The sequence below is a fragment of the Strix aluco genome, chromosome 11 (assembly GCF_031877795.1).
Source record: "Strix aluco isolate bStrAlu1 chromosome 11, bStrAlu1.hap1, whole genome shotgun sequence".
Classification (NCBI taxonomy): domain Eukaryota; kingdom Metazoa; phylum Chordata; class Aves; order Strigiformes; family Strigidae; genus Strix; species Strix aluco.
The window spans coordinates 24,868,975-24,896,124 of NC_133941.1; the positions used below are offsets into that span (position 1 = coordinate 24,868,975).

Consider the following 27,150-nt stretch of genomic DNA (forward strand, 5'->3'; position numbering starts at 1 on the left):
CACCCGAAAGGGTGAGAGGTGTCCAGAAAGCAAGGGGGGGTGATTTGAGATTCCCACACACCACACACGCCTTGGTGTATTGCACCCCAAACTCGAATTGAGGGTCGAGCTCCATACTTTGCCAAGAGTGCATAGAATGAGTCAAGATTTTTCACTAATGGAGAGTGTTGATAATCACCCTTTCCAGTCATTGTTATTATGAAAGGACCAAACTCACTTCGGGGAGGCTGAACTTAGTTTCACACACATGCAGCCACTGCTGCGTCACCCTTCTCTTCCCCAAGTGACTGAAGGGACCAAAATCTACCACGGGGAGTCAAAACTTAGTTACACACAAGTGCAGACTTTCTCTGCTTGTCCCTTCAACTTCCCTGGGTGGTCAACCTCATCTATTTGAGGACAGTTCCCCCTTTTGTACTAAGAGATCCTTGCCTGATCCCCATAGACAGAACCCTCAATTCGAGTGTTGATCTGCTCGAGGGTAGGGAGGCTCTGCAGAGAGACCTGGACAGGCTGGAGCGATGGGCTGAGGCCAACTGGAGGAGTTTCAGTAAGGTCAAATGCCGGGTGCTGCACTTGGGCCACAACAACCCCCAGCAGAGCTACAGGCTTGGGGAGGAGTGGCTGGAGAGCTGCCAGTCAGAGAGGGACCTGGGGGTGTTGAACGACAGCCGGCTGAACATGAGCCAGTAGTGTGCCCAGGTGGCCAAGAACGCCAATGGCATCCTGGCTTGTATCAGCAATAGCATGGCCAGCAGGGACAGGGAAGGGATCTTACCCCTGTGCTCGGCACTGGTGAGGTCGCACCTCGATGACTGTGTTCAGTTTTGGGTCCCTCACTCCAAAAAGGCCATTGAATGACTCGAGCGTGTCCAGAGAAGGGCAACGGAGCTGGTGCAGGGTCTGGAGCACAGGTCTGATGGGGAGCGGCTGAGGGAACTGGGGGGTTTAGTCTGGAGAAGAGGGGAGACCTCATGGCCCTCTGCAACTCCCTGAAAGGAAGGTGCAGAGAGGGGGGATAAGTCTCTTGAACCAAGGAACAAGCGCCAGGACAAGAGGGAATGGCCTCAAGCTGCGCCAGGGCAGGGTCAGACTGGCTCTTAGGAAGGATTTCTTTGCAGAAGGGGTTGTTGGGCGTTGGAATGGGCTGCCCAGGGCAGGGGGGGAGTCCCCATCCCTGGAGGGGTTGAAGAGTCAGGTTGACCCAGCGCTGAGGGATCTGGTGGAGTTGAGAACGGTCAGTGTGAGGTTCATGGTTGGACTGGAGGATCTACAAGGTCTTTTCCAACCGAGATGATTCTGTGATTCTGTGATAACACACAGCCTTGGACATGGGCGTGGGGATATGGGAGCATATGGATGGGTCAGGCAGCCTGGGCATGAGCCGGAGCCTATGCCCTGTGGGGGACATGGTATAATATGGGAGAACATGGGATAACATGTGAGAACACAGGATAACACATGTCAACATGAGATAACATGCAGCCTCGGATATGGATATGGGGAACATGGAGGGATATGGGTGATCAAAGAGTCCGGGCAGGAGCCCCAGACCAGGCCCTGCGAGGGAGAACACAGGAGAATAAAGGATGACATGGGATAACATGGGTGCACACTCAGCCTCAGACATGGGTGTGGAACATGTGGAGGACATGGGGCATCAGGCAGCCCAGGCAGGAGCTGCAGTCCAGGCCCCGAGGGGAAGAACATGGGATAACATGCATCAACATGGGATAACACACAGCCATGGACGTCGTTATGGGGTACGTTGGGTCCAGGCAGCCCAGGCATGAGCCACAGACCAGGGCCTGTGGGCCAAAACATGGGATAACTTGGTATAACACGGGTCAGTTTGGGATAACACACACCAACATGCAATAACACATGGCTTCACACATGGGTATGGGGATATGGGGGGTCAGGCAGCCCGGGCAGGAGCCGCAGCCCATGTCTGGTGGGGACAACATGGGATACCATGGGATACATGGGAGAACACAGGATAACATGGGATACCATGGGTGCACACACAGCCTCAGACATGAGTGTGGAACATGTTGGGGACATGGGGCATCAGGCAGCCTGGGCAGGAGCCGCAGCCCAGGCCCTGAGGGGGAGAACACGGGATAACATGGGGGAACATGAGAGAACATGGGATAACGTGTCAGCATGGGATAACACATGTCAACATGGGATAACATGCCACCTTGGACAGGGGTATGGGGGACATGGGGGGTCAGGCAGCCCAGGCATGAGCCACAGATCAGGCCTTGAGGGGGACAACATGGGATAACATGGGTCAACATGGGATAACACACATCAACATGGGATAACATGCAGCCTCGGACATGGGTATGGAGATATGGGGGGTCAGGCAGCCCAGGCAGGAGCTGCAGTGCAGGCCCTGCAGAGAGACCATGGGATAATGTGTGATAACATGGGATAACATGGGTGCACACGCAGCCACAGACATGGGTATGGGGGACATGTGGGGTCAGGCAGCTCGGGCATGAGCTGCAGCCCAGGCCCTGCGGGAGCGAACACAGGATAACATGGGAGAACATGGGATAAGATGCGTCAAAATGGGATAACACGCAACCTCGGACATGGGTGTGGGTACATGGGAGGATATGGAATGGTCAGGCAGCCCAGGCAGGAGCCGCAGCCCAGGCAGGCGCCACAGACAAGGCCCAGTGGGCCAGAACATGGGATAATATGGGATAACATGGGATAACATCCACCAACATGAGATAACATGCACCAACATGGGATAACACACAGCCTCAGACATGGGTATTGGGATATGGGGGGTCAGGCAGCCCAGGCAGGAGCTGCAGACCAGGCCTTGGGGAGAACATGAGATTTCACAGGACAACATGGGATAACATGAGAAAACATGGAATAACATATGATAAAATGGGTCAACATGGGATAACATGCATCACCATGGGATAACATGCAGCCTCAGACATGGGTATGGGGTATGGGGGATCAGGCATCTGGGGCAGGAGATGTAGACCACGCCCTGTGGGGGACAACATGGGATTACATGGGATAACATGGGTGCACATGCAGCCTCAGACATGGGTGTGGGGATATGGCGGGTCAGACAGCCTGGGCAGGAGCTGCAGGCCATGGCCTGTGGGACAGAACATGGGATAACATGGGGTAATATGGGGTAACATGGGTCAGTATGGGATAACACGCATCAACATGGGATAACAGGCAGCCTTGGACATGGGTATGGGTGCATGGAGGGATATGGGGGGTCAGGGCTGAAAGCCAGGCCCTGTGGGCCAGAAATTGTTAATAAAGCCCGCCCACTGATATCCACAGTCTGGTGAAATTCTTTACCACCACCATGCTGCAAAAGTAGCAGCAGCTTACAACGCAAGAAAAAAAAAACATTTCTAAACAAATTCCACCTAGTTCATAAGAAATCTGAAGCAGCCGGGAAGGTACAAGCGACTCCTTTGGGATGATCCTAACAGACTAACACCATCCCTGGACGTTTGACAGAAGACCAGAGAGCTGCATGTTGATTCCCATAGTAGGCAGTGAATTTGCAGATTGTCAGGAGGGGCTTAGGATACACGAGATAAAACGGCTTAGCAGGAACAGAGCAAGACCATATTTTAATCCTTACTGCGAGTCTAACATAGCCCTGGCCTAACTGGCTCTTTGTCTTTTGTTCACCTAGGTACAACACAAGTTTTGAGTGCCAAAGCTTTTCCCATGTCTTCCACGTCTGTTAATGTTCACGAAGTAGATGCAGAAACGTGCTACGATCTATTACGGGCTGTGGGCTTGCAAATTCGAACCGCTGTTCTCTGCAAAGAACACGCGGTACAGGCACTCTGCCATCCCCAGTACTCCCAGTAACACACGTGCAGAGCACAAACATTCCCGTAGAAGACCTTGCGCCCAGTGTCCTCACTAGGTAAGTGGCCTTGCTGGGAGGCCCGTAAGAGCTGGTGGAAAAAGCTGCCACCTCACTACTCTTTCATCTTCACCCAAAGGGATCTTGTGTTGGAACAGTTCCCCGCTCTCCAAGTAGGTGCCTTATTCTTGGAGAGAAAGACACGCAGACATCACCTGGAGACGCTCGTGTCCCCGTCAGCGCCGTCAAGCCTCTACTCTGCTCCCGCCCGGCTGATCCGCAGGGGATCCCACTTCCCACAAGTGCTGCCGTCTCTCACGTGACTCCACTGATGCGCTGACCCTGGCAAAGCCGCAGCCCAGCTTTATTCCCAGCTCCCCCAGTGAAAGGCCTCGCGACATACCGGTAGTCCTTCCATTCTCCGTGCATGAGGAGCAAGTAGGTTACATCTCGCCCGAAGAAACCACGCAGAGCCCAACACTTTAGTGTTTCTTTCAGCAAACGGTCTGCCCGTCCCCTCCTCTGCTCACCTCGGTGCTACCTCCACAAAGAAGGCTTGAGCACAGCGCAGAGTTGCCACAGCTGCCTAAAGAAAATAAATCCCATTCCCAAGAAAAGACAGTTTAAGAGATCCGTTTTGAAGAGCGCTCTGCAGCTCAGGTAACTTGCTAACCTAGAGACAAAAGAGCAGAACGTTTCAAAAGGCACTGACAAATACTTCTCTTTTCAGCTGGCTTTGAGCACTAACGGCTGCCAAAAATCGCACACAGTGCGGAGCCCATAACGTGCCTCTACAGATCATACTCTTTGAAAGCTAAAAGTGCATTTACCTGGGCTGAACAGCACTCAGAGACAGGGTTATGACACAACACATACAACTGTCCATTCATCCCTTTCTTTCACACGGGAGACTGAAAAGCTGATTCATGAGCTGCAGGCACCAAGGTAACGACTGACCCAGCTGGAATGCGTTAGCTGGAGGGCACAGGGTACCCAGCGGCTCCACTGCCATCCAAGTGGCACCATGACTGAACTACCAAACTGGAGAAACCGCAGGTGACCTCAAATGAGGCCAGAGGTTCTGGACAGCTTTATCAGCAGACGGAAACCCTCCCGCAACAGCACGAAAATCCCGTACAATTTGTACAGGAGGACCGAAAATTCAAGGAAAAGAGAGAAGTGCGAGAAGAAAAAAGCCTCATATCAACACCCAAAGCATAACATTTCAATCCAAGAGTATTATGAAGGGCTCAGAGGAACCAATACCAACAATTCTCTCTCTACTGCGTGACAGGGGAGGCTTTCGAGTACCACCAACGTACCCAAGACGCGTCAATCGGAACGTCCGATGCCTTTGTTTCTTTCCAGGAGAGTCCTGACCGCCACTTGTGCAACAAAGTACTGCGGCAATCAGAAAAGTCAAACGACACCAAGCAAGGTAATTCTGAAAACGCAGCTCCCCTGCCACGCTGCAGCACTAATGCTAACACTTCCGTTGGTGAAAATTTAGCTGTAGAGAGTGATGAGGTCTCCCCTCAGCGTTCTCCTCCTCACACTGAACAGCCCCAGCTCCTTCCATCGCTCCTCACAGGATTTATTCTCCAGGCCCTTCCCCAGCTCGTTGCCCTCCTCTGCACTCGCTCCAGCACCTCGAGATCTCTCTCGTATTGAGGTGCCCAAAACTGGACACAACCCTCCAGGTGTGCCCTCACCAGTGCAGAGCACAGGGGGACTATCACCTCCCTGCTTCTGCTGGTCACACTATTTCTAACACAAGCCAGGATGCTTGGCCACCTGGGCACACTGGCTGGCTCGTGTTCAGCTGCTTGTCAATGAGAACCCCCAGATCCTTCTCTTCCAGACAGCTCCAGCCACCCCTCCCCAAGCCTGTAGCCATGCAGGGGGTTGTTGTGGCCCAAGTGCAGGACCTGGCACTCGGCCCTGTTGAAGCCCATCCCGCTAACGTTGGCCACCGATCCGATCTATCCAAGGCACCAACGTGCCGCTCGGGGGGGGTTCCCCGAGCAGCGGCAGGGCTGTGCCCGCTGGACGGACGCGGGAACGCGCCCCTGGGAGCACAGTCCTGCCCGCCAGCCCCCCGAGGAGAGCCCGGCCTCGCCCGCAGCCGCCGCCCGCTCCGGCACGGCCGCCGGGACCCCCCGCCCCAGGCGGGCACCGGCCCCTGGTCCAGCGGCGGGGCGGGGCGGGGCCTCCGCGCCGCTGGGGGCCGCGGCCTCTGCGGGCGCCGCTGTCACTGCTCGGCGCGGCCCGGCCTGAGGCAAGTGCGCGCGGCGGGCGCGGCGGGGCCGGTGCCGTGGCGGCGGCCGCTGCCCTTCAGGGGAGCGCTGGGCTGCCCGGGGGTCGCCAGCGGCGGGGCCGCCCGGGGGCCTCGCAGGCCGGCAGCGGGGCTGGGGGGCGGTGTCTTCCCCCAGCAGGCCCGGCCAGCCTGGGGGCTGTCCGCGGGGGGGCGGGGGGCAGCGCGGAGACGTGCGGGTGGGGAGAGAAACGGGTTTCTGTGGGGACCCGCGGCAGCCGGGGGTGGGTCACGGGCCGCAGCACAGCCCTCCCGGGGCCAGAGGCCTGTGCAGCTTCAGGGGCCTGGGGATTGACCCTGCCAGAGCCGTGCAGCTGAGGCGGAGCGGCCCTCAGCTCGGAGTCTGTCCTCTAGTGCTGCTCAGAAAGAGCCGGCTTGGCTGGAGCGGACACCAGGATCAGCGGTTTTCTGACTTGTGGGAGATGCCGGCAGGACGGGTGTCCTCTAGAGGAAAAGCTGCATGTCACCTCCTGTGAGAGAATGAGCTGTGGTGAAGGGTTTTAGTCATTGACCTTTGACTCTCCTGCTTCCCTAGGCTGGCATTCAGGGAGGGAGAAAGATGGCGTTGAAACCATGTACCTATCCATTGCCTGAAACGAGGTTTCTCCACGCAGGCAGGCTCGTGTACAAGTTTAAAATCCGGTATGGCAACTTCAACAGGTAAGCGTGTTCAAGCTGAAAAGCCAATGTGCAGTCTGATGGCTGCATGTAGCAGTGAGCTGATGAGACCCGAAACTCAGCCCCTGGTGGTGTCCCTCAGGCAGGGTTCGTTACTCCGTGTGCGAAAGCCCGCCTCACACACAGGGCCGAGGTACCAGTTTTATTCCCTAGTTGCACAAAGGTGGCTGCTGGGGGGTGATTCCACAAAGCCAGCACACCACACGAAGGAAGTACAGCCCGTTTATCCTATGACGTGGTTGGTAAAAACCTATCGAAGTTTACACTCATTGGTCCATAGTTATCATTCCACTTGCTATTAGTTAGTTATATTTAAATTAGCCTCGCTTGCTGTGTAAATTAGCATGTGTGCTCCTTGCAGGTGGGGGGGGGCAAGTTTTTTCGGGTCTTGACTTGAGTCGGTAGTCACAATCTGCCCCTGCTGCCTTTACTGCTCCCCCAGTTTCCACAGATTTTTGCTGACTTCATGCTTCTTGGGCAATCACCCACTTTCTGGCATCTTCTGGGCAGGATGCTCACCTCTTCTCAATCCTTTATCACTTCTTTGAGATGAAGTCGTAAGCAAGGCTTGGATCCTATCAGGCTGACATAATAGAGCCACAGAGTATCAGGCTTACACAACAGAGCCAATGATGACTGGTCAAACATTGGTATGGGCTACAAGGCTATGCTGGGGGCTCCTCATTTCCTGCTTTCTTTCACTGACCATGAAAAGTGGTCGCTGTAAAGTTGCTCCTGTACGTGCACAGGCTGGGCACTGGCCTGAGAGCGTAATTTGAACTGTAAAAACCACTCCTATTTCACTGCAGTGTGTGGGTTTTGTGCTTCAGTGGAAAAAGAGGCTGGTTTTACTGACAGTATTTGGAAATTTTGTGTTTACCTGAGCAGCTCTAGAGCCTTTGCAGTGGTTTAACCCTGGCCGGCAACTAAGCCCCACATGGCCACTCACTGCCCCACCGTGGGTTGAGGGAGAGAATCGGAAGGGTAAGGTTGAGATAAAGACAGTTTAATAAGTAAAGCAAAAGCTGTGTGTGCAAGCAAAGAAAAATCAGGAATTCACTGACTGCTTCCCATCGGCGGGCAGGCGTTTAGTCTCGAGGAAAGCAGGGCTCTGTCACACCTAACGGTTACTGGGGAACACAAACGCCGTAACGCCGAATGTCCCCCCTTCCTCCTCCTTCCCCCACTTGTATTGCTGAGCATGATGTCCTGTGGTCTGCAGTATCCCTGGGGTCATTTGGGGTCAGCCATCCCAGCCTTGTCCCCTCTCAACTTCTTGTGCTCCCCCAGCCTCCTCACTGGTGGGGCGGTGTGAGGAGCAGAAGAGGCCTTGACACTGTGTAAGCACTGCTGAGCAGTGCTGAAAACACCCCTGTGTTCTCAACACTGTCTTCAGCACAAACCCAGAACATGACCTCATCCAAGCTGCTGTGGAGAAAATTAACTCCATCCCAGCCAGAACCAGCCCTGCCTTGGAGCTCTGTACTCAAGGTATGTGCTTATTTCTTGGGCTGTTAGCAACGTGCCTTTCGCTGGCCTTGCAGTCTGGCGCTTGAGCGTGGATGTAGAAGGAGTCTTTGGAAACTCTCACCAGCTGCTGACAGCAGATGTTTGTTGTGCTCTCGGGATTTTTTCTCAAGGTTCCCTTTCCACTGCCACTCCTTGTTCAGATGTCTCTGTGACAGACCCGTGCTGTTGTCTTGAAACAACAGCATGCCTCTCCTGCAGGCAGAGGGGCTGAGCAGGACTGCTTCTCTCAGTTTCTGGAAGGCACTGCAGTGACAAGCCTGAGAAATGAATGTGAAGGGAGAGTATTTTAGCCTGTGATACTGCTGGCAGGCAAGGAAGAGAAAGGAAAACAGCCTTTGGGTGTGCAGGAGGGTTGTGGGAAGTAACGGTTGTGTGGTAAGCCTCAAAGAGGACGTGTGAGTTAGTAGCCAGCAAACTAAAGCACAGGGTGCTGAGTAGTCTGGTCAGATGGGGAGGATGTAAAAGAAGTCAAGAAGATGGTCTTTTAGGGATGAAAAAAAGACTTTCCCTGAGGGTATTGCCCTGAAGGAATCTGCCTGTCTGTCACGCAGACAGGTGGGTGGGCAAAACCTTGACCAGCTCACTGAAGGAGCTCTGGAGCTCTTAGTTTGAGAGGGGCCTCAGAATCCTGGAGGCTGTGGCCTATAGTAGTCACAGCAGTTTGAGCTACTCTGGAAAGGGAGCTGGAGCTGCTCAGGTTTAAGGGTAGTAATCCAAACCAGATGCTGCTTATAGATTGTGTCCTGCTGAAGGAGTGTGCTGCAGAGCTCAAACTTGGTCTAAAACTTTATGAGCTGTTGCTGTCTTGACCTCTGACAAATAATTAATAATGATAGTATTCATAAATATTAATAAACACCCCCCCCAAAGCAGTGGCTCCATATAATCTGGCTCCCTGTGTACATCCTTCAAGGCTGTGCTCACCAGCAGACAGCTGTTTAAGGCTGATTCCCTCAAAGGCTTTTGGAAGGTCTTATAAACTCTTGAGGTTAAACCTCTTTTCAGATGGTGGCAGCCATGCAGAAACTCTCACTGAGATCCTTTTCAGGCAGCAAGCATCCCTGCATCAGGGAAAGAGAACAGCATGGTGACATCCTGAAACACCTGTTCTCATCCCAGGGAGGTTGCAGTGGGGCTAAAATGCCATAGGCAAGGCCTGAAGCATCTCCTAGAGAGTGGGTTTATGAGTGTGAGGGGGTTTCCTTTTGCAGTCAGATGTGCACAGACATTGCCAGAGCCTGGGTTTACTCTGGAAGGGACTGTTGTTAGCTGCAGAGGAATGGAAGTGGATGTGCTGTGAACATCGTGCCAATTAGGCTGTCTCCAGGCCTGAAGCTCCATTAATTAAATCTCGTGCCACACTTGTCTCCTTTTTCCTTTGTAGAAGTAGGCTGGCTTTTTGAAATTCTGTTGCATGACTTGGTTTTGGGATGGACTGAAGCGCAGTTGCTTCTTTAGCTTTGCTTATTAGCATTTTGCTGGAATAGCAGTGTCAGATCCAGGAGGATTAACCTTCTTCCTTGTTTTGTTCTCTATGTTGATTTTGGAGAGGAAGGGGTGTTGTCTGTCTTGTGGTGTTGTGTAGTGTTCAGAAGCTCCTTGAAATGTTTCTCTTGCCTGTGAGTAAGCTCTTTCATTGATACACTTGAGGGAATGGGACCGGAGACTTGTGGCACCTTTTGTATTTCATAATGACCTCTGGAACTGTAGTGAGCTCACCAAGTCGGTCTTCATATCACCATGGTCAAACATAGCAAAAGCAACTCCTTCTACAGGAAAACTTGTGATACTCTTCCCCCACCGTGTCATGGCTGTGGTGAGTAGGGAGTTCTTGTTCCGAGCATCTGGATTCACTCCCAGTTCCTCAGGTGTAATTCCTAAGTACATACGTAGCCTCATGCCCAAAGCAATGCTGTCAGCCAGCCTGCAGGTTTGGGAAGTGAAACTCCTTCTGCCCACAATAAGATGGTGACCGATCTGAGGGCAGGTTCCTGAAAGAACATTGAAAGAGTTGCAAGAGCTGATCCCAGCTGGTCATAGAGCTGGTCATCTACACGTGTGCAGGCTTTTGACAGAGCGAGGTCATCTTCACTGAAGGTCTCCTGAATCCCCAGGGAAATCCAGGTAACAAGGAAGGTTCTTCCCTTCCTTAAAGATGAGTCTGCATCCCTACACTCCAGGCTTAAAAGAAAACAATCACCCCCTCCTCTCCAGCCCCCGCCCCCCCCCCCCCCAAGCCAGCCAGTGAATCCCCTGCAGTCATGCAGCAGGTCTGACATCCTTGTCATGAGACCCTGGGTGGTGCCTTGCTTTCTTCCATTCCTTCCAGCCTCTTCTCCTCATCACTGCAGCAACGTCCCTTCCTGAATTGTACTTTTGTTTCCCTGCTGATTCATGGAGACTTCATGCCCGCAGCCTAAGCCTTGGGTGGGTGATATCTGTCCTTCTGCTTGGGGTGCTGTGTAATTCCTTTCATTAGCTTGTTCCGTATCAAGCAAGGAGAGAGCCTTTCTGAAGAGGAAGGCAAGTTCTCATCTCTGACCGAGTTCTGGCTGGGGCCCCTGAATGTGGAGGAGATGAGAATGGCTGCCTACCAGACCCTCTACCAGAGAATTCTTGCATGCCATAATTCCCACTCCCCTTCATTGACTTATTTGCAAGTAACAGTTATGTGATTTGTTTACTTTTTAATGGGTTTGGATTTTCTTTAAGACTTTCTCTCTCCCTGTGACTTTTATTGTTGGCTGATACCTAACAGCAAACAACTTTTGAGAAGATGGCTTACAAAAGGTGTGGTTAATATTTGGGAAGACAGTTTGATGCAGGTAGTAGACAACTCCCAGCATCACAGGGCCTGGCTCCAGTGCTGTGAAGGCCCATTCCTCTGCGGGTTTGCATGGTGGAGGGGATTAAGAGACATGTCCTGCCAGTTCCTGCTTTTAGTCCCTTGAGCAGAATGGTGTCGCGATAGGCTGGAAGACAGAGGTGCTGGTTTGAGGGCACCTGGTCAAAAAAACAATCTTAAAGGTTACCAAGGATTGGCTGAAAAGATCTGATCTCTGCCACCCATTGTATCCTCAGGCACACAAACCACAAATGGGCAGAGAATGGAAAAGAAACAGTCCTTGTGGATTAATGGATGTTTTTCAAGAACAGTAAATTAGGAATTCATCTGCCTGCTAAGTGTTTTCTCTGTGCAGGGGGAATGATGTTTTGTTGTTGTTTAAACTCTTCCAGTGAATGTAGCTCCATTGCTTTTTGACTGGGGTGGGACTAACTCTCTCTTTGTTTCACAGCGCTCCTGATCTCGACACCACGGAAAGTGCTGTCAAGGAGGTAGAGGTAGGAGGTCCACGGGACCTTAGCTGAATGTTAAGCTGAGCAAATCTTTTGTTTGTTATGGGATGGAGGACATTTTGTCAAATGCAGCATTTCAAGTGAGAGTAACAGGGAACTTCTCTGGCGAGTACGAGGGTGAAAAAATGACATAAGTGAAAACTGTCATCACCAGGCAGCATTAGTGTAGAAGAGTAATACTTTTATCTGAAATATTTCAAAGAAGCTGCTGACTGTTAAAATGAGGCGACTGAAGGCTCCTATTTGTCAAGCTAGTTGCACCCTGTTCCTTTGTGATTCCTGTTCAGATTCACTCTGCAGGAGCACTTGCCCATGGTTTCGCTCTCTGCCTCAGACCTGACCTCTGCTTTTAACTTCTCAGGCTTGACTGGCTGTCAAACCCTCCTGTTTTTTCAGGAGCTGTGGCAGGACTGGTGAGCTAGCTTGACGCAGGCTAGTCTAATGCTCAGTTGCACGTGCTTTCCTCATAACTGTGGGGCTAGTGGAATCGGCAGATGTTCTTTTAATGATGGCACAACTTTGTGAGCACGCTTGGTCGCAACCAACGAGTTCTGTGGTTGTCATTTTCTTCCTGAGGCAGAAGAAAGCCCCTGCCACTCCCCAGGAGATGAGACAAATATCCTGCCTGCTTCAAAATGCTCCTATTACTTAGTTTTTAAAAATCTTAAGAGTATAGTAATAGCATTATAAATATTATTGAAGAAAATGTGCTGATTTTAATTGGTATGGAAAATTTTTTTTCTTTTTCACTTTTGAAAATATTGGAAGGTATTACTAGAAAAAGTTTCCCATTTGTAAAGCAGGAGTTTGTCAGGGCTGAATTAGAGTTCCTTTGTAACTGAATTGGGCCAATATTCAGAAAAAGGGGAGTATGTTTACTTTTGAAGCCGATCAATACTACAAGTGTTTTGCTGGCAACAAGGAGACTTCTTACATTTAAAATTTCTTAAATTTAAAAGCACACCTCTAGTCTCCATAGTAATGCTTCTGTGTTAATTGAAGATTAAGAGATTAATCCACTTCAATTTCCATGAGTCTGTTAGTGCAGCGCTCTCTAAGGTGATGGGAGGGAGTAGGGTGAAGAAGGGGAGGAGGAAAAGCAAAATATCTAGAACCTGCTCTTCCATGATTCATGCGAACTGTAAAGTAATTTTCAATTTTTCCCAAGCCTTGAAACTGTACTTGCCAGTGGAATTGTGGCTATATTGTTAATATTCTTGCTTCCTTCCTTTCTTTTTTTGGCCTCTCCAGGAGGCGATTCGAGTAATTCTTGGAAATCTGGATGATTTACATCCATTTTCTACAGACCACTTCACTATCTTTCCGTGTATCCTTTCTTTCCTGCTCATAAAAGAAAAGATACAATGACTTGTATCTGTTGGGCATTGCTTAATTCAACATTCATGTCTAGCAGCGTGCAGGTCTTTAGCTGGAGTATGACTCCTTTGAGTTTTGCAGTTTTATGTTAGGTGAAGGTCCTCCTCAGCTGTTGCCTTCACCAGAGAGAGAACTGTTGTGAAAAGAGTATTTTGCCTTGTTTTCAGATGAACAACCCTGTGCTCCAAATCTGATTTAGCCAGAGGAAATGAATGTGTGTATATAAAGTCACAGGAAGCCCACCTAATGCGATTGCAGGCAAAGCCAGTGCATAGCCACAAAATGCTCCTTTCAGGCTCAGTGACATTGGCCCACTGGTAGAGAAGACAGCAGTAGATTTCTTGTAAGGTACATTAGGATTAAATATTGTTGTTGCTGTAGTGTAAAGGGTTAAAAAGAAATTACTCTCCTGAGGCTCATGTTGAAGAGAAAAGTAAGCTAGTTGAATGAGAAGCCTTTCCAGTCCTAAGGTGTGTCAGCTGGTGAATCAGATCAAGCCCTGTGGCATCACCTCCTGTGGTTCTGGGTGCCCAGGAGTAACAAACGCCCGAACAACCGGGTGTTTCTGCCTCCAAGGCATTCCCTCCCAGTCTTGGGAGGCTGCACTATTGCCACACCTCCTCATAGCAGGGAAGAGCAAGGTCATCCTCCTCCTCTGTCAGAAGCAGGTACATGTGATAGTACCTTATGCCTGTTACTGCTGGAAGAGAAAGTAGCCAAGAGCGTCATCAGAGAGGAAGCACGCAAACAAACGAAACCTCTTGTTGCTTTGCTTCTCTAAAGCTCAGCCAGTTTTGCCCACATGCTTGAGGAGTGTTTGATTCACGAACGTGTGTTTCTAGAACTTGGAAGTCCATCCACATGCTCAGCCAGCACTGGGCCCTGATGAGAACTGCAAGCTCAGAGGCCTGGCGTGGTGAGTTGTCCTGCAGTCTCTGCGTCAGGCCCCTCGCTCTAGCATAACCCTTAGTCAGTCACCAGCTGTAGGAGTCCTTGAAACCAAACTCAGATGAGCAATTTCATCCCTTAAAGGAACTGATTGTGTCAGTGCTTCATGTAGGCAAATCTTGGGCTCCACCTACAGTCCTCAGGATGTTAGTTTCTGCTGTCAAATGGACTCAAAGTATTCGTTTTACCTGTTTCTTCCCAAGACGAGAGGCATGTAAGGAGAGTGCTGTCTAGCCTCATCCATTCTTGCCTGCATGAGCCTCTGGGTGTCAGAGCTGCATCCACAGGAAGGAGCGTCTGTAACTGTGGCAATTGCCGTGTCAGTTATCTTTTCTCCTCCCATTTTGAACTGGGAAGTAAATGTCACGATGCTACTGTTATGATTCCTAGCCTTTTCAATTTTTAAAATAATGTTGAAAAGACTTACTTTTTAGTTAGGAAAGCTGGTGAGGTTTTATTCATAGGGTTGGAAGAGCCTGGCTTGTTTCTTGTGGGAGGATGTCAGGGCTGGAGCCAAATACAGTTAAGGAAACAACACTATTAAAACAAGTGACTGACAGGAGAGTATCACCTGGGTGAGTGTTTCTTGTAATGTGCTACTAGTGTTTTTTCACAGAGTTCGTACTGACAGATTGTATTTGCTCCCTTACACCTCCGTGCCATGTGGTATGGCTTTTGAAGCTTTGTGAGAAGACACTGTCAGGACTCCTGCCCCTTTGACATGTTAGTGCTGTGTTCTTAAGTCTTATCGTCGTTCTCAGATTTGAGTAAATGGGAGAGAGTATCGGAGATGAGATTCAAACATGAGGGTGTCCATCTTGTGCCTTATCCCTACATCTGCACTATGTATCTAGAGCTCAACTCGTTTCAGCAAAACTTATCTTGCGGTAAGTCGGTATGGTTATGTTTGGATGATTTCTGGAAACATCTGTGGTCTATGTCTTGCTTTTCCCTTTCCCCTCGCCCACTGTGTTTTTGAATTAGAGGAAGCAAAACTGCAGTAAGGCTGTACCATGGATTTGAAATAGAGCAGAGCAGTGTGTTCTCTTTTGTTCTGTATTGCTTTTCTAAAATTTCCTGCATTTCTCTGCCTGTTCAACCACTGCTGACTCTTCAGCTAGTGTTTTTATGAATCAGTGCCCAGTGGCTCCCAACCTTCATTTTTTCATGTCAGTAGCTTGGCTGGAGCCAGCACGTGTGTATAGAACGCATGTTTTGCTTCCTCATGCTTGACTATGTTTGTTGACATTGAACTTCACACTCTCTGTTTCTATTTTCCTAAAGAAAGAATGCATTTGTTTTTCTAAATAATGACAGTAATATGTCTTTTGTATAATTAGCAGATGTTGTCACCTCACTAATGTCTCATTTTCCAGGTTTTCTGTGAATTTCCTGAACAGCCTCAGGCCCCAGCTGAGGCCTCTGTGGGACTCTACATTTAACCTCCTCTGTTGTGCAAACCGAGTGTTTATTTTCACTATTCCCTGTTCTTATTATTGGTCCCTGGGAAAAGCTGCTGGTTTTTCTTGGGACTGTGTAGTAGATATTCTGGTCTCCTTTCTAAAATGGACAAGTAGTCATTTCTTAGTGTCACCCATTTGCTGGTGTGTAGCACCCCCTGTCAAACATACCATGTTTGGATGTAAAAACTTGTAAAGGTGGAGAATTCACTCACTTTCCTGTACACCTTACTTCACTGTTTCATTGCCCTCTGCAGATAGTTGTAGGTGCTGTTACCTTCAGGCAGTGATGTTTCGAGTTTCTGTTGGCAGGGATTCCTCTTCAGGAAAACATGTATGGATCCCATGCATCAGAGGTTAGCTGGCCAGTATTCTCTGGGGGCTGTGCTCCAGCTGTCCTTGCATCTTCCGTCTGGTGCCCAGAGTACAGGGTGACGCAAACAGTTCTTCCGTTCCTTCTCTTCTGAAGACTCCTTTGACTTCTTCAGGAAAAGCAATTGTCCCCATCCCATCGAGCTGTGGTATCCCACTCATAGGAATTCTAGTTCTGAAAGAGCTGTATCAGCAGTTTTTCAATTACAACATATGGAATGCAAGTCCAGCATTGTTTCGAAGTAGTTTATCTTGTTCTTGGAAAGTGAGGTGCAGTGCAAAAATGTACTTTTGTTGGTTAAAGAAAGTCCAGTCACCACATACTCACCAAATTTTATAATACCTCTGTTGCAGGTAAAGAAGTAAACAAGGGCAGTGACGAGCTTGTAAGTTGTGTGGTTTTGTTTTGGTTTGGTTTTGAAAGTTATATTCTAAATAGTCTGGAGAAGCAGAATATATATATAGGCAATAGTTCTCCTACTTCTGAGTGTCAGTCAGGCAATGTCAGGTGGCACTGATTTCTCCCCTAAAACCAGCCAAGTTGGGAGAAATCTTCCTGTCAGTTCCCCTGGACTCTGAATGAAGTCCTGCCTCAGGACCGCAGGGTCCTGCTGGCTTCAGTTAAATGTGTTTTCTGCAAGTCCGAGCTGAGCTGACCAATGGTTTCCTCACTGGGAGAGTCTCTATGAGGTCAATTTTGCTGAATACTTAAGTCCTTTCCTAGGTGCTGTATGTGTCATAAACAACAACGTTAAGCTTCTTTGGAAAGGTTTTGTTTCGTGAGGGCTCAGGGGAGGTGGGAAGGTTTGTTTTCAACACAGGTAAGTGTCTGAAGGTGGAGTGAATTAGTGAAGATGTCCTGTCCAAATTCCCCACTGTCTCTGCTAGCATTACATTCTTGCTTATTACATTCCTAGGCCCTCCTCAAAAAAAAGGAGCAAATAGGATGTCCTGGAAAGCAGTATTGTTTAAAACTGTTGAGCATAATTCTCTGGATGGCCTCTCAGTACTTATCTTGTGTTTGAATACAGCAGTTAATCTTCCTGAATCATTTTTTGATTTTCGTTGTATAAACATGAACAGTTTTGCAAAATATGAATGTATATTAACTCTGGATTTTGTGTTAAAATAGAAAAGTCAAAATCAATTTTATCAATACCAAGTCTGCAATGTTTTGAAGGTGAAGGGTAAAAATGCAGTATCAGAAAGTACTGTGGTGGAAGAAACGGTGAAGAGGAGAAGAGTGGAAGTCCGAGCAGAGACCTCATGCCCACAGTTGGGTATGGACAGGTCAGTTGACTCCAAAATACTCTTCCAGGGCACATATCAATATTTTGAGTGTCTCTTGTACCTTCCATACGTAATTCCTGCGTAATCCTTTGCCCCATTTGTCTTCTTCCTTCTCTTCCATAGGTGACAGAATCTACAGCTGCAGTCAAAGAGTTTTTTCTTGTGTTCAGATTTGATTTCATGTTTTGCAGTTTGTGCCCTTTGCCTCTTGTCCTGCCAGTAGGTGCTGCTGAGGAGAGCCCAGCTCCCTCTTCCTCATTCCCTCCCCTCAGGTGTACGTTTATAAGATCCCCCTCAGTCTTTCCCAGGCTGAACAGTCCCAGCTCTCCAGCCTCTCTGCATATGAAAAGTGCTCCAGTGCCTTCCTCATCTTTGTGGCCCTTTGCTGGGCTCACCCTGGTGAGTCCCAGTCTTGGCCTGGGGAGCCCAGTCTGGCCAGAGCACCCAGAGTGGCCTCAGCACCCTGAGCAGAGGGAAGGATCGCCTCCCTCGGCTGCTGCAGAACTCTTCCTCGTGCAGCTCAGGGTGTTGTTGGCCACCTTCAGCCCGAGGGTGTGGTGCTGGCTTATGGTGGCTAACTTCAGGCTTGGGTCTTGAGTACCTTTCAGAGGCAAGCCCGTTATTAGTTATAGTCCAGCAGGCTTCTTTCTTTTGTAGAGTGTAGCTTTCAAAGAAAGAAAATTTGTGCCTGTACTTAATAATCACAAGCATGCGGCAGCCAGTTCCAGATGCAGCGCTGTGGTCAGAAGTGTTTCTGCTCACCTTTCCCCTTCCATGGCGATGCACAGACCGTGTCAAATCATCTGCTTGCTGCCTTCTGTTCTGCCCAATTCCCAAACGTATTTCCTGCAGTGATTGATAGGGGAGAAGTCTGAAGCCAGTTCTTTTCCTGCTCATACAAATGTAGTCCTTTCATTTCCCTCCCCCACCGACAGTTTCTAGTCACAAGAAAACTGCTGGAAATGAGTGAAGAATGAGACCAGGATCCAGAATGCTTTCTAATCTCTTTTAGCCAAGATGCAAGTTGTAGATTCAGAAAAAACAAGGCCAGAAATGGCTCTGTCATGATCCAGTCTGGCAGTTCTCTCTTAGTCCTGTGTCTTGCCCCAGAAGTTAGGCTATTCAAAAGAAGATTAAAACAGTAAATCATTTTAAAGTGTATTCTTGATTTCAGGATTAAGTCGGGGAGGTGTCAACTTCAAGCCTTCTGTCATTTTCTTCCGATGACTCTGTTAGACTGAAGAGCTCATTCAGCCTGAGCACTGCCCCGCACCGGGAAGGAGTTTGTCTACTGCAGTCAGATCACCTCTTGATCTTTTTTTCTTTTCATTACTAGAAAAGCAGAAAGCCTAATACTGGAACGAGTGCATATTTTCGTTTTTTAAATGAGACTTTGAAACATGAGTACAACTAGAGATTAAGGGTATCTGTCTTGTTGGCTAGAGGTGCTAAAACCCTGATTTCTAATGAAATATTGGAACAGCCATTTACAGGATTGCTTCCTTTTTGTGACTTTTCCTAAACTCATTTCTTACTTCCTTGACTTCTTTTTAGGACTGGAACAGAGTGTGTTCACCATGTGAGTAAAGCAAAGCGTGGATTTGAAAGGGTAAGCTACAGAATATTCGGAAAGAGACAACATCATATGTTTAGTCCTAGATTCTTAAACTGGCAAGCATGAAAATGCCCTTGGGTATTTTTAGTCCCTTTTTCCCTGCATCACCTGCATTTGTGACTATTGAGAGTATTTTCTGAGGAATTAAACTCATTCCTCTTGGGATTGTCCAAAGACAGGTGCTGGTGGTATAAAAGGAACAGCTGCTTCTCCCACTGTTCCTTGGGAGGTGAACAGTTGCATCAAATACCTGGATTTCTGCGTGTTTCTGCATGGTGACACGCAGGACCCTTTCGGACCTCTCCACAACTGGCCGAGCCTTTACGCAATTGTGGTCTGTGGGCTTGCGTAAAACATCAGGTGGCCAGGGCGTACTGCCTGGGTCTCGTGAAACCTGAAGGAAATCTGTCTGCCTGACACACATGGGATTGCCTGTACAACACGGGCACTTGATCCTGAAGGAGCAGCGTGGAAGTGCCACAGTCCCGTGGCTGTCCTGAGCAATGGCCTGAGGAGGGAAGGGCAGGAACACACTGGTGAAGAAAGTCCTCAAGGTAGCAGGAAGAAACCCCAAATGACAGAATAAGAGAGTAGGCCTTGTCTTTTAGTTCTTGAAGCAAGAAAACCAACCAAAATCTCCTGTACAATGGCATTTTACATGGTGTAACAGTTCTGGGGTTCCTTTTCCTTTCAGAATCCCTCCAGAGAAAGTGAGTGTGAGTGGAGTTCAGCATCCCTTACTGTGGGCTGCAACCAAGTGCATTTCTGTAAGTAAGGAATTCCTGGATTGTTTCGTTCAAATTGGTCATTTTAAATCAAAAGCTGCAAGGATTACATTGGTATTAGTTTCTCTTCAAAAATCATGTTTGGTATTTTCCATCATGTGAGATTAGGAATCAGAAGCACTGTGAAGCGGTAGGTCACCAGTGATTTTGGCAGAGACTCACCCTGCATAAGGAATTCCCACCCATAGAGCTGGGCTCCGCAGCTCTGTCAGAGCTGGGCTGGGAGATGGGAGCCTACCTCCAGGTCAGTCTGCAGTGGGACTGCCTTGGAAGCTCCCAGGTGTGGGGTCAGTCAGAGCCTGGACCCACCTCTCAGTTCAGGGTCTGCCGCTGGGTGCGCGGGGAGCGCGGAGAGAGCCAGCTTGTGGTTTTGTTCCTGCTGCTGTTTCTTACAGGGGGACCTGTGGAGTCTGACCCTGGACACGGAACAGCAGCTGGTCAGGCTGAGGGTGCAGTGCAGCCACTGCAGCAGATGGACCACAGGGTCAACAAAGGCAGTGTGGAGTCAGGAGGAAGAGGTCTCTCCAGGTTCTGGAGAAGGTACTAATGCTGCTGCTGTGAGCAGCTGCTGTCCTGGCTCTGTCCCAGCCCGTGTCGGAGCCTGAGCCTGACTCTGGCAGTTCAGGTGACACCACAGCATCTAGAAGCATGGATACCTCTTTTCTGTGGTTAACCCCAGGTCTGCCAAGGCAAAGGAACATTCAGGGAGGTCCTTTTGTCTTGTGGTAAGGTGCAGTGTTGCCAATAAATGTTCCTCTTCTGAGCTGTCTTTGGGAAGAAAATGCCTCATGGGAGGGTCACTGACCTCAGTCACAGCCCCCGTCCAATGTGGCTTTTACCAGCTGAGGAGGGCCACCTCCAGCCCCATTTCAGGACTTAGGCACTGCCCCTTCTAACAGGGCACAGGTTATTCTTTGTTTCCTCTGTTTTTTCAGTCTTCCTCTGTATTATTTTGGGCTGGGGTTGTGTCTTTCTGGAGGATGGAAATTGCCTTGTTATTCCAATTTTCAGAGAAGTATTTTAAGTACAATGTGCTCTTTTTGTTGTTGTTTCCCCAGCATAATCTTTTCGCCACTACAGCATCTTTTTGGTGGAAAGAACTGACCTGGAACTGCTAATTGTTGTGGAAAGGTAAACTTGTAGCATGAACATTGGGTTGCATTGTGTCTTTTGTAATTCAGCTTTTCACATTGTTTGTCTCAGCTACTAAAAGCTTTAAATTAAGTTCTACTTTGTTTCCATTTCCAAATTAATGTCCTGAAGATGTTGGGTTAGAATGTCTTTTTCTTCATCACCTAGAGTTTCTGGAAAACAAGCTTTAAGATTTTGATCCTTGAGCATCATAAACTGGGAATTTTACATTTAAGAACCGTTAGATGAGATTCTAATAAAACAAGAATCAACTTGGAAGTGTGTATTATTTTAATCAGCCTTACCCTGGCAGGAAAGACTCTGTCCCTCCAAGAAGCAGCAGTGGTTTCTGGTATTAGATGGCCTCCTGTACTGTGCTTCACAGCATTAAAAGGGTGAAAAGTGTGAAGGTGTTTTGGGTTAGATTTTACCACTACACTCCAACCTGTGAAATTATTTATGCCTCCGATATGTAGTGGGATGAGGCTGACAGTTAAGGTTTCAGACGTGCCTAGGGCACGCTGAGGCAGCTTTTTGCCATCACCCTAGTGCATTTGCCATAACCCATCGTTCTTCAGTCACCTCCTGAGCTGGGACAGCATAAGGACATCCATGCACAGCGCCAGTCTGCCACAAAACACCGAGCGATTGGTACTTTACCAGCAGCAACATGCGTCCGTTTGACTGCGTCTCGGGGGTAACTTGTCTGGCAGAACGAGCCGATGCTCTAAATGAGTCAGAGAATGCAACACATGGTCTCTTTGGCTTCTTTCCACCCTGGTCCAGGGATCATGCACACTGCGTACCAACATACTCATTGCTGGACTCCCGTTGACAGTGAAACAGTGCTTTCCCCCAGGAAGAAATGGAGTTGAGAAACTAATTCCGTTTATCCTGGAGACCATTTGATCGGTGTGTGCAAACCGGGAGAGCGCAGAGAGGATGGAGCCTGGCTCATTCCACTGGAGCCCAGCGGCAGGACCAGAGGCCGTGGGTTCGACTGAAGCATGGGAGGTTCTCTCTGCATGTCAGGAAACACTTTTTCCCCGAGAGGGTGACCAAGCCCAGGCACGGGCTGCCCGAGGACGTTTGAGAGTCTCCCACTGCCGATGCAGAAGTCCTGGACACAACTTAGATGATCAATGTGATCAAGTTGATGCCATTTTATTAAAGGCTACACAGCAATTTATACACAATCACAAGCTTCACGGGCCACTATCTTATTGCTAATAGGCTAAAGCTACTTGTTCACGCGCCCTTCTGCCCTCTAGGATTGGTCCCGGTGTGGTGTCCACACGCTGCTCTCCCACTAGGTAGGCATCCTGTTTTGAACAGTCCGACTTCTTTATCTTTTGCCCAGGAATGTAGTTTCTGAATCTATCTCGGCCTTGCTTATGTCCTTGAACACAGCTGCAGCTTGCTGTTACAGTGAGGCCCCTTGGTCTGGATCACTCACAACATGTTCGTTGTTCTCCAGCGATTCCACAAATCCCCCTTTTTGTTTTTGAGCGATCCAGACCCCCCCTGTGTTCCTGTGCTAAAAATTTTGCACCGACAGACTTCTGCAGGGCCCTTTGCAGAAGGCCAATAAGGCAAGGTGACATTAAGAGCACAGTCATTACAATCAAAAGGACCACCCCTACAGTTTTGATTAACGTTTTCAACCAACCAGATAATCCCCAACCTTTAAACATCCTTGTCAGCCAGTCCAAGCCATCATCTTCTGTTTAGCGTTTGACTCCATCCTTCAACTGCTGAATGCTTTTAAAAATAGATTCTGAATGATCGGATAGATTCATACAACACACTCCTCCCAATTCAGCACAACCATGTCCTTGCGCTAGAAGCAAAAGTCAATCGCAGCTCTATTTTGTAATGTAGCATGTCTGACACTATCAGCATCAGTTAAAAGACCACTTAAAGCCAAAGAAGTAGCATTAGTTTGTTTGCTAAGCCAAAACTGCAGTGGGTTCGGCCATGTATCTACAGGTATTTCTACCAAGCATGTAGAGAATGGATTTTCAGGGCTTGCGGTGGTGTTTGGTTGTGAGACCACCCATCCTTCACTTTGAGGCAGGTTCCCATACAGGCCGAACACACCGAGCAGGAACCCAGCGAGAGCCGGCATCTGTGAAAACACAAACATAACCCTTGCTCCAAGTTAATATCTCATTCAGTTTCTGTTTCATCTTTCTTAACTTCCTTTTTCCAGGGTCGCACCCATCGACTCGGAACCCATCTAGTGCCGGTATCGGTAATAACGCAGGCATAGCCTCAACCCATCATTGTTAGTTCCACAGGTCCTTTCCACTCTCCTATAGCAACATCTTTGTACTCAGCAAAAGCACCATCTCCACACCGGCTTATACCAGATTTCAGATCCATAGTATGTATTACTACTGGTGGTTCCTCCCTATCACCTGTGAGCCGTAAGTAAGTAATTTGACACATACACCACTTTTGCAAGTGGTTCTGCAGCAGCCAAGACCTCTCCCCCTTTTTGTTTTGCAAAAGCGCTTTTAAAGTTTTGATGCGCTCTCTCCACTATAGCTTGCCCCGTGGGGGAATGTGGTATAGCTGTGATGTGACGTATACTCCAGAGTTGACAAAAAAGCAAATTTTTGAGAGGTATAGGCTGGTCCATTATCAGTTTCACGGGTCAATTGAACTAATTTCCCATATTCCCTGGCGCATTCCGCCCTACCGCAACGGTAACTTCTCACAGCTTAGTGCTTTTTCACAGTTCAGTGTTGCAGCTGTCCGCTGTTTTTCCCTGCCACCTTGGCACAACTCAGCAGTTTCTTATCTATCTTCCGAGGCCTGTTCTTCATCAAAGCCTAGCTATGTCTCAGGGGCTGTGCAGGGCTGACAGGCCAATGCCTCCCACATCTCCCCTTTCTTTGTTTTGCAGCTGCACCTGCAAGACTTATTTCGAGACTTCATCAATTAAGGGTTAGGCAAACTTCAAAAAACACAGCATGCTTAAAATAGTTTCACAGAATGCTAGAAACAATACAGCAGTTACAGTTATTAGGAAGAAAAGTCTAGGCTAATTTCACTCCCCATAATTAGGGGATATGACTAAATACTACAAAAGTAAACAGTAAGGAATATACGGAATAGCACACTTACTTAATGGGGTACTAACATTCAGATCCGCAATTGCCGGGGAACCGTGGATGCAGTGAGAATTTAGAGTACCCTTCCTCGCAAACCGGAAATCCTACGCAATGCGTCCATCCGTAGGTGAGGCATCCAAAGTCGGTGCAAGCAGGTCCAGCCTCTAAATCAACAGGCCAAAATAACTGGCAATTTTCTTTGAGCGGAAACATATGATTTCATCCTCCTGTTGGGTTCCACCCAGAGCCTGGCCACCACTCAAGGGGGGAAACCAAGGGAGTTTCTAATAAGGTTAAACACTTGAGGTCTTAATTCTTAATACTGCTAAACAAAGAAAGTTGAATACACACATTCTTATAGAATTTCATCCTTATTAATAACTACATTTTGTCTAAGCTGTATCTTTCACTAGTGACTAGTAAGCCTATATATTTCATAAAGGAGTTGCAATTACTGTTACATTTTCTCTTAAAAGAGTTGGCAACTGCAGTGTGATTAAGGACAGAGATAGTGTATTTTGTCCTATTGCAGCAGCAAGCATTACCCATCCATTCTGCTTAAATGATCAGTCGAAGAGACCGCAAACTGTCGGCACAGGGGCATCCACAGCACCCACTGCTGGCTCCTGAGTGCCCACCAAAAGCTGCCTCTCACGCCTCAGGTGTGGTCGCACACACCTTGCCAGTAACCACTGGGGACTGTGACCTGTGAAGACACAAGCATAACCTCTTCCCCGGGTTATTAAAGGATATGGTCCTTCTCAGTCACCACTTTCCAGATTTTTTGCTAACACTTGAGCCTTGCCCTGGACTTCTTGTTGATCTGGTATCTGTGATGAGAAGTGGTGCAATATTGACGGCACCTATTTTAACGATCCAAATGCAGCAAAGGGAGTGACGTCGGAGTGATGTCAGGTTGCCATAATTCTGAGGAGTGAGTCCCCGAGGGTTGACACCACTGGCTGTTGAAGAGAGGGAGTCCTTCTGGTATTCAGGGCAAGTCACAATGATGTCTTCAGCCTGAGGCCTTGATAAAGAAAACTGGTTTTGTATTGCCCTGGCATTTTGGTGGGAAAAAAAAAAAAAAAAAAGCATGTGAAAGCCGTGCTTGCTGTGTTTCTGAGATGGCGTTAGCTATACGGTGGAGATCTTGTTACGCTTTCTCTGTAAGTATGCTGGGTGATGTCAGTGAAGGATCTCTTCGCAAAATATAAAGCAAGCTATGCAGATCATCATTAGTTAGGCCCAACAACAGCTGTATCCAATTTATGGCTCCTAACGGTTTCTGTAAATCATTTGAAGTCTTAACATCAGTTTTAAGTTTAACCTGTTGCGGGACAATGGTCTGTTCACAAATTCTCCACTCGAGGTACTGCCATGGTGATGATTGCTGTACCTTTTCAGGTGCTATTTGTCACCCCATTTGAGATACTGAGTCTTTGGTTAAAGCAAGAGGCTTTTCCATGATCTCCTGTGTTTCTGCTGCTATGAGGATGTCATCCATATAATGATCTATAACAGCCTGGGGGACCTGCGTTCTAACAGGGCTCAAAGCCTTTGCAACAAACCACTGACACATCGTGGGAGTATTTGTTATGCCTTATGGTAAAACAGCCCAGTGGTACCATCTTGCAGGTTCATTAACATTAATACTGGGAACAAAAAAGGCAAATTTAAGTGCATCATCTGGATGCAAGGGAATGGAAAAAAAAAAATTAATCCTTCAGATCAATTGTTACAAGATGCCAGTTTCGGGGAATCCTTGTTGGGGAGGGCATTCCTTGCTGTAATGTACCCATACCCTCCATGGCATCATTAATGTGTCAGGGATCATGTAAAAGTCACCATTTACCACTTTTCTTTAAAATAATGAACACCAGGGAGTTCTAAGGACTGGTGGTAGGTACGAGATGTCCTGCACTTAATTGTTCCTGAATTAAATCATTAAGGTGGCACAACTTTTCCATTGGCAAGGGCCACTGACCCACCCACACGGGTGATTCTGTTTTCCAGGTTAGTCTCAGGGTGGGTTTCAGGGTGGGCTGTGCTGCAGTGGCAATTAAGACAAATTTGATCCAATTTGAGTTCCCCATCGAGCCATACAGTCACGACCCCATGATGTAGTAGGGTTTCCAATATAAATGGACGAATATTTGCTACCCAGTTCTCTGGGCCCCTTATATGAATGAGATCTTTGCTGAAAAGCACTTGAGTTATCCGAGCTAACAGCCAATCTGCTCGCAGATATTACAGTCACATCCACGCCAGTATCTAAAATGCCTGTCAGTTCAACAGATTCTTCTGCTTTAGTGAGGGTACATTTTATCAGAGGTCAACTTTGTCTCACTGTCTGAGCTCACAATACTTGAGGAGTACGTGCTGATCCAAATCCTGAGTCACCCCAGCTTCTCAGCACACTATTAGGGGGAGCTGTAGTAAAATAAACAAGCTGAGTAATTTTTGACCCTTTTGTTACTGAACATGGGGGTACAGGGGTCCAGGCCATAATTCTGATTGCCCATTCATAATCGGCATCTATGACCTCTGGTAAAACAAACAACCCCTGTAAGGTTGTAGATGATTTTTATGACAATATCCTTCTCAGCTAGATGGTACAAGGGTGCACTCTCCCTGCAGAGTATGCACCTAAATTCAAGACAACAATTAACACAGTAAAACAAACAACTGCATTCAAGACAACAATTAACACAGAATTACTGCCTCCCGGTAGGAGATATTTCACCTATGACACTTAAAACACTTAGTCCAAACAAACAGGCTGCACCGATGACCCAGCGGGCGGGCACTAGGGCGCTCTGTCAGAGAACTCCACACTCCGCAGCTGCTGCTGGGCTGCGTCTCACACCTGCAGAACAATCACACAAAGAGGCCTCTTACACTTATTACTCACACAACATAAAATGCCAAACACTACAAACATCAAAACACCGTTAAGAATATATAAAGCCATTGCTTATTGATTATGTGGTGTTGGCAGACAAGGGGCACTGCATCCCAGTGTCAGCAGCTTCTGTAAAAACTGCCGCTTTTGGCGGGGGGCGGGGGGTGGGGGAGGCCGAGAGCGCGGTGCTGGGCTCGGCCGCAGGCGGGTAAGAGACTTAAGACTTTCTTAGTTTTCTCATTAGCATTATCATAAGCAAGGATATCAAGAAATTTAACTTTCATTTCATCATTTAAGTCAGGATTAGCATTAATAGCGGCATGTAGTCTATCAATAAATTTTGGATAGAGCTCCGTGGGTCCCTGTCTTACTCCAGTAAATGCTGGCGCCACTTT

The 27,150-nt window shown here is 48.3% G+C and overlaps 1 protein-coding gene across 1 annotated transcript; it reads left to right on the top strand.

Moving 5' to 3' along the window:
• Positions 1–6,750: 6,750 nt before the first annotated feature.
• Positions 6,751–21,851, top strand: MAJIN (membrane anchored junction protein). The gene is made up of 11 exons (XM_074836014.1): positions 6,751–6,851; positions 11,696–11,741; positions 13,008–13,083; positions 14,843–14,968; positions 16,268–16,299; positions 17,094–17,203; positions 18,758–18,812; positions 19,513–19,585; positions 19,999–20,143; positions 20,662–20,734; positions 21,521–21,851. The coding sequence occupies exons 1-10, from the start codon at positions 6,751–6,753 to the stop codon at positions 20,705–20,707; spliced, it is 810 nt and encodes a 269-aa protein (XP_074692115.1). The 3' UTR covers positions 20,708–20,734; positions 21,521–21,851.
• The last annotated feature ends 5,299 nt before the right edge of the window (positions 21,852–27,150 follow it).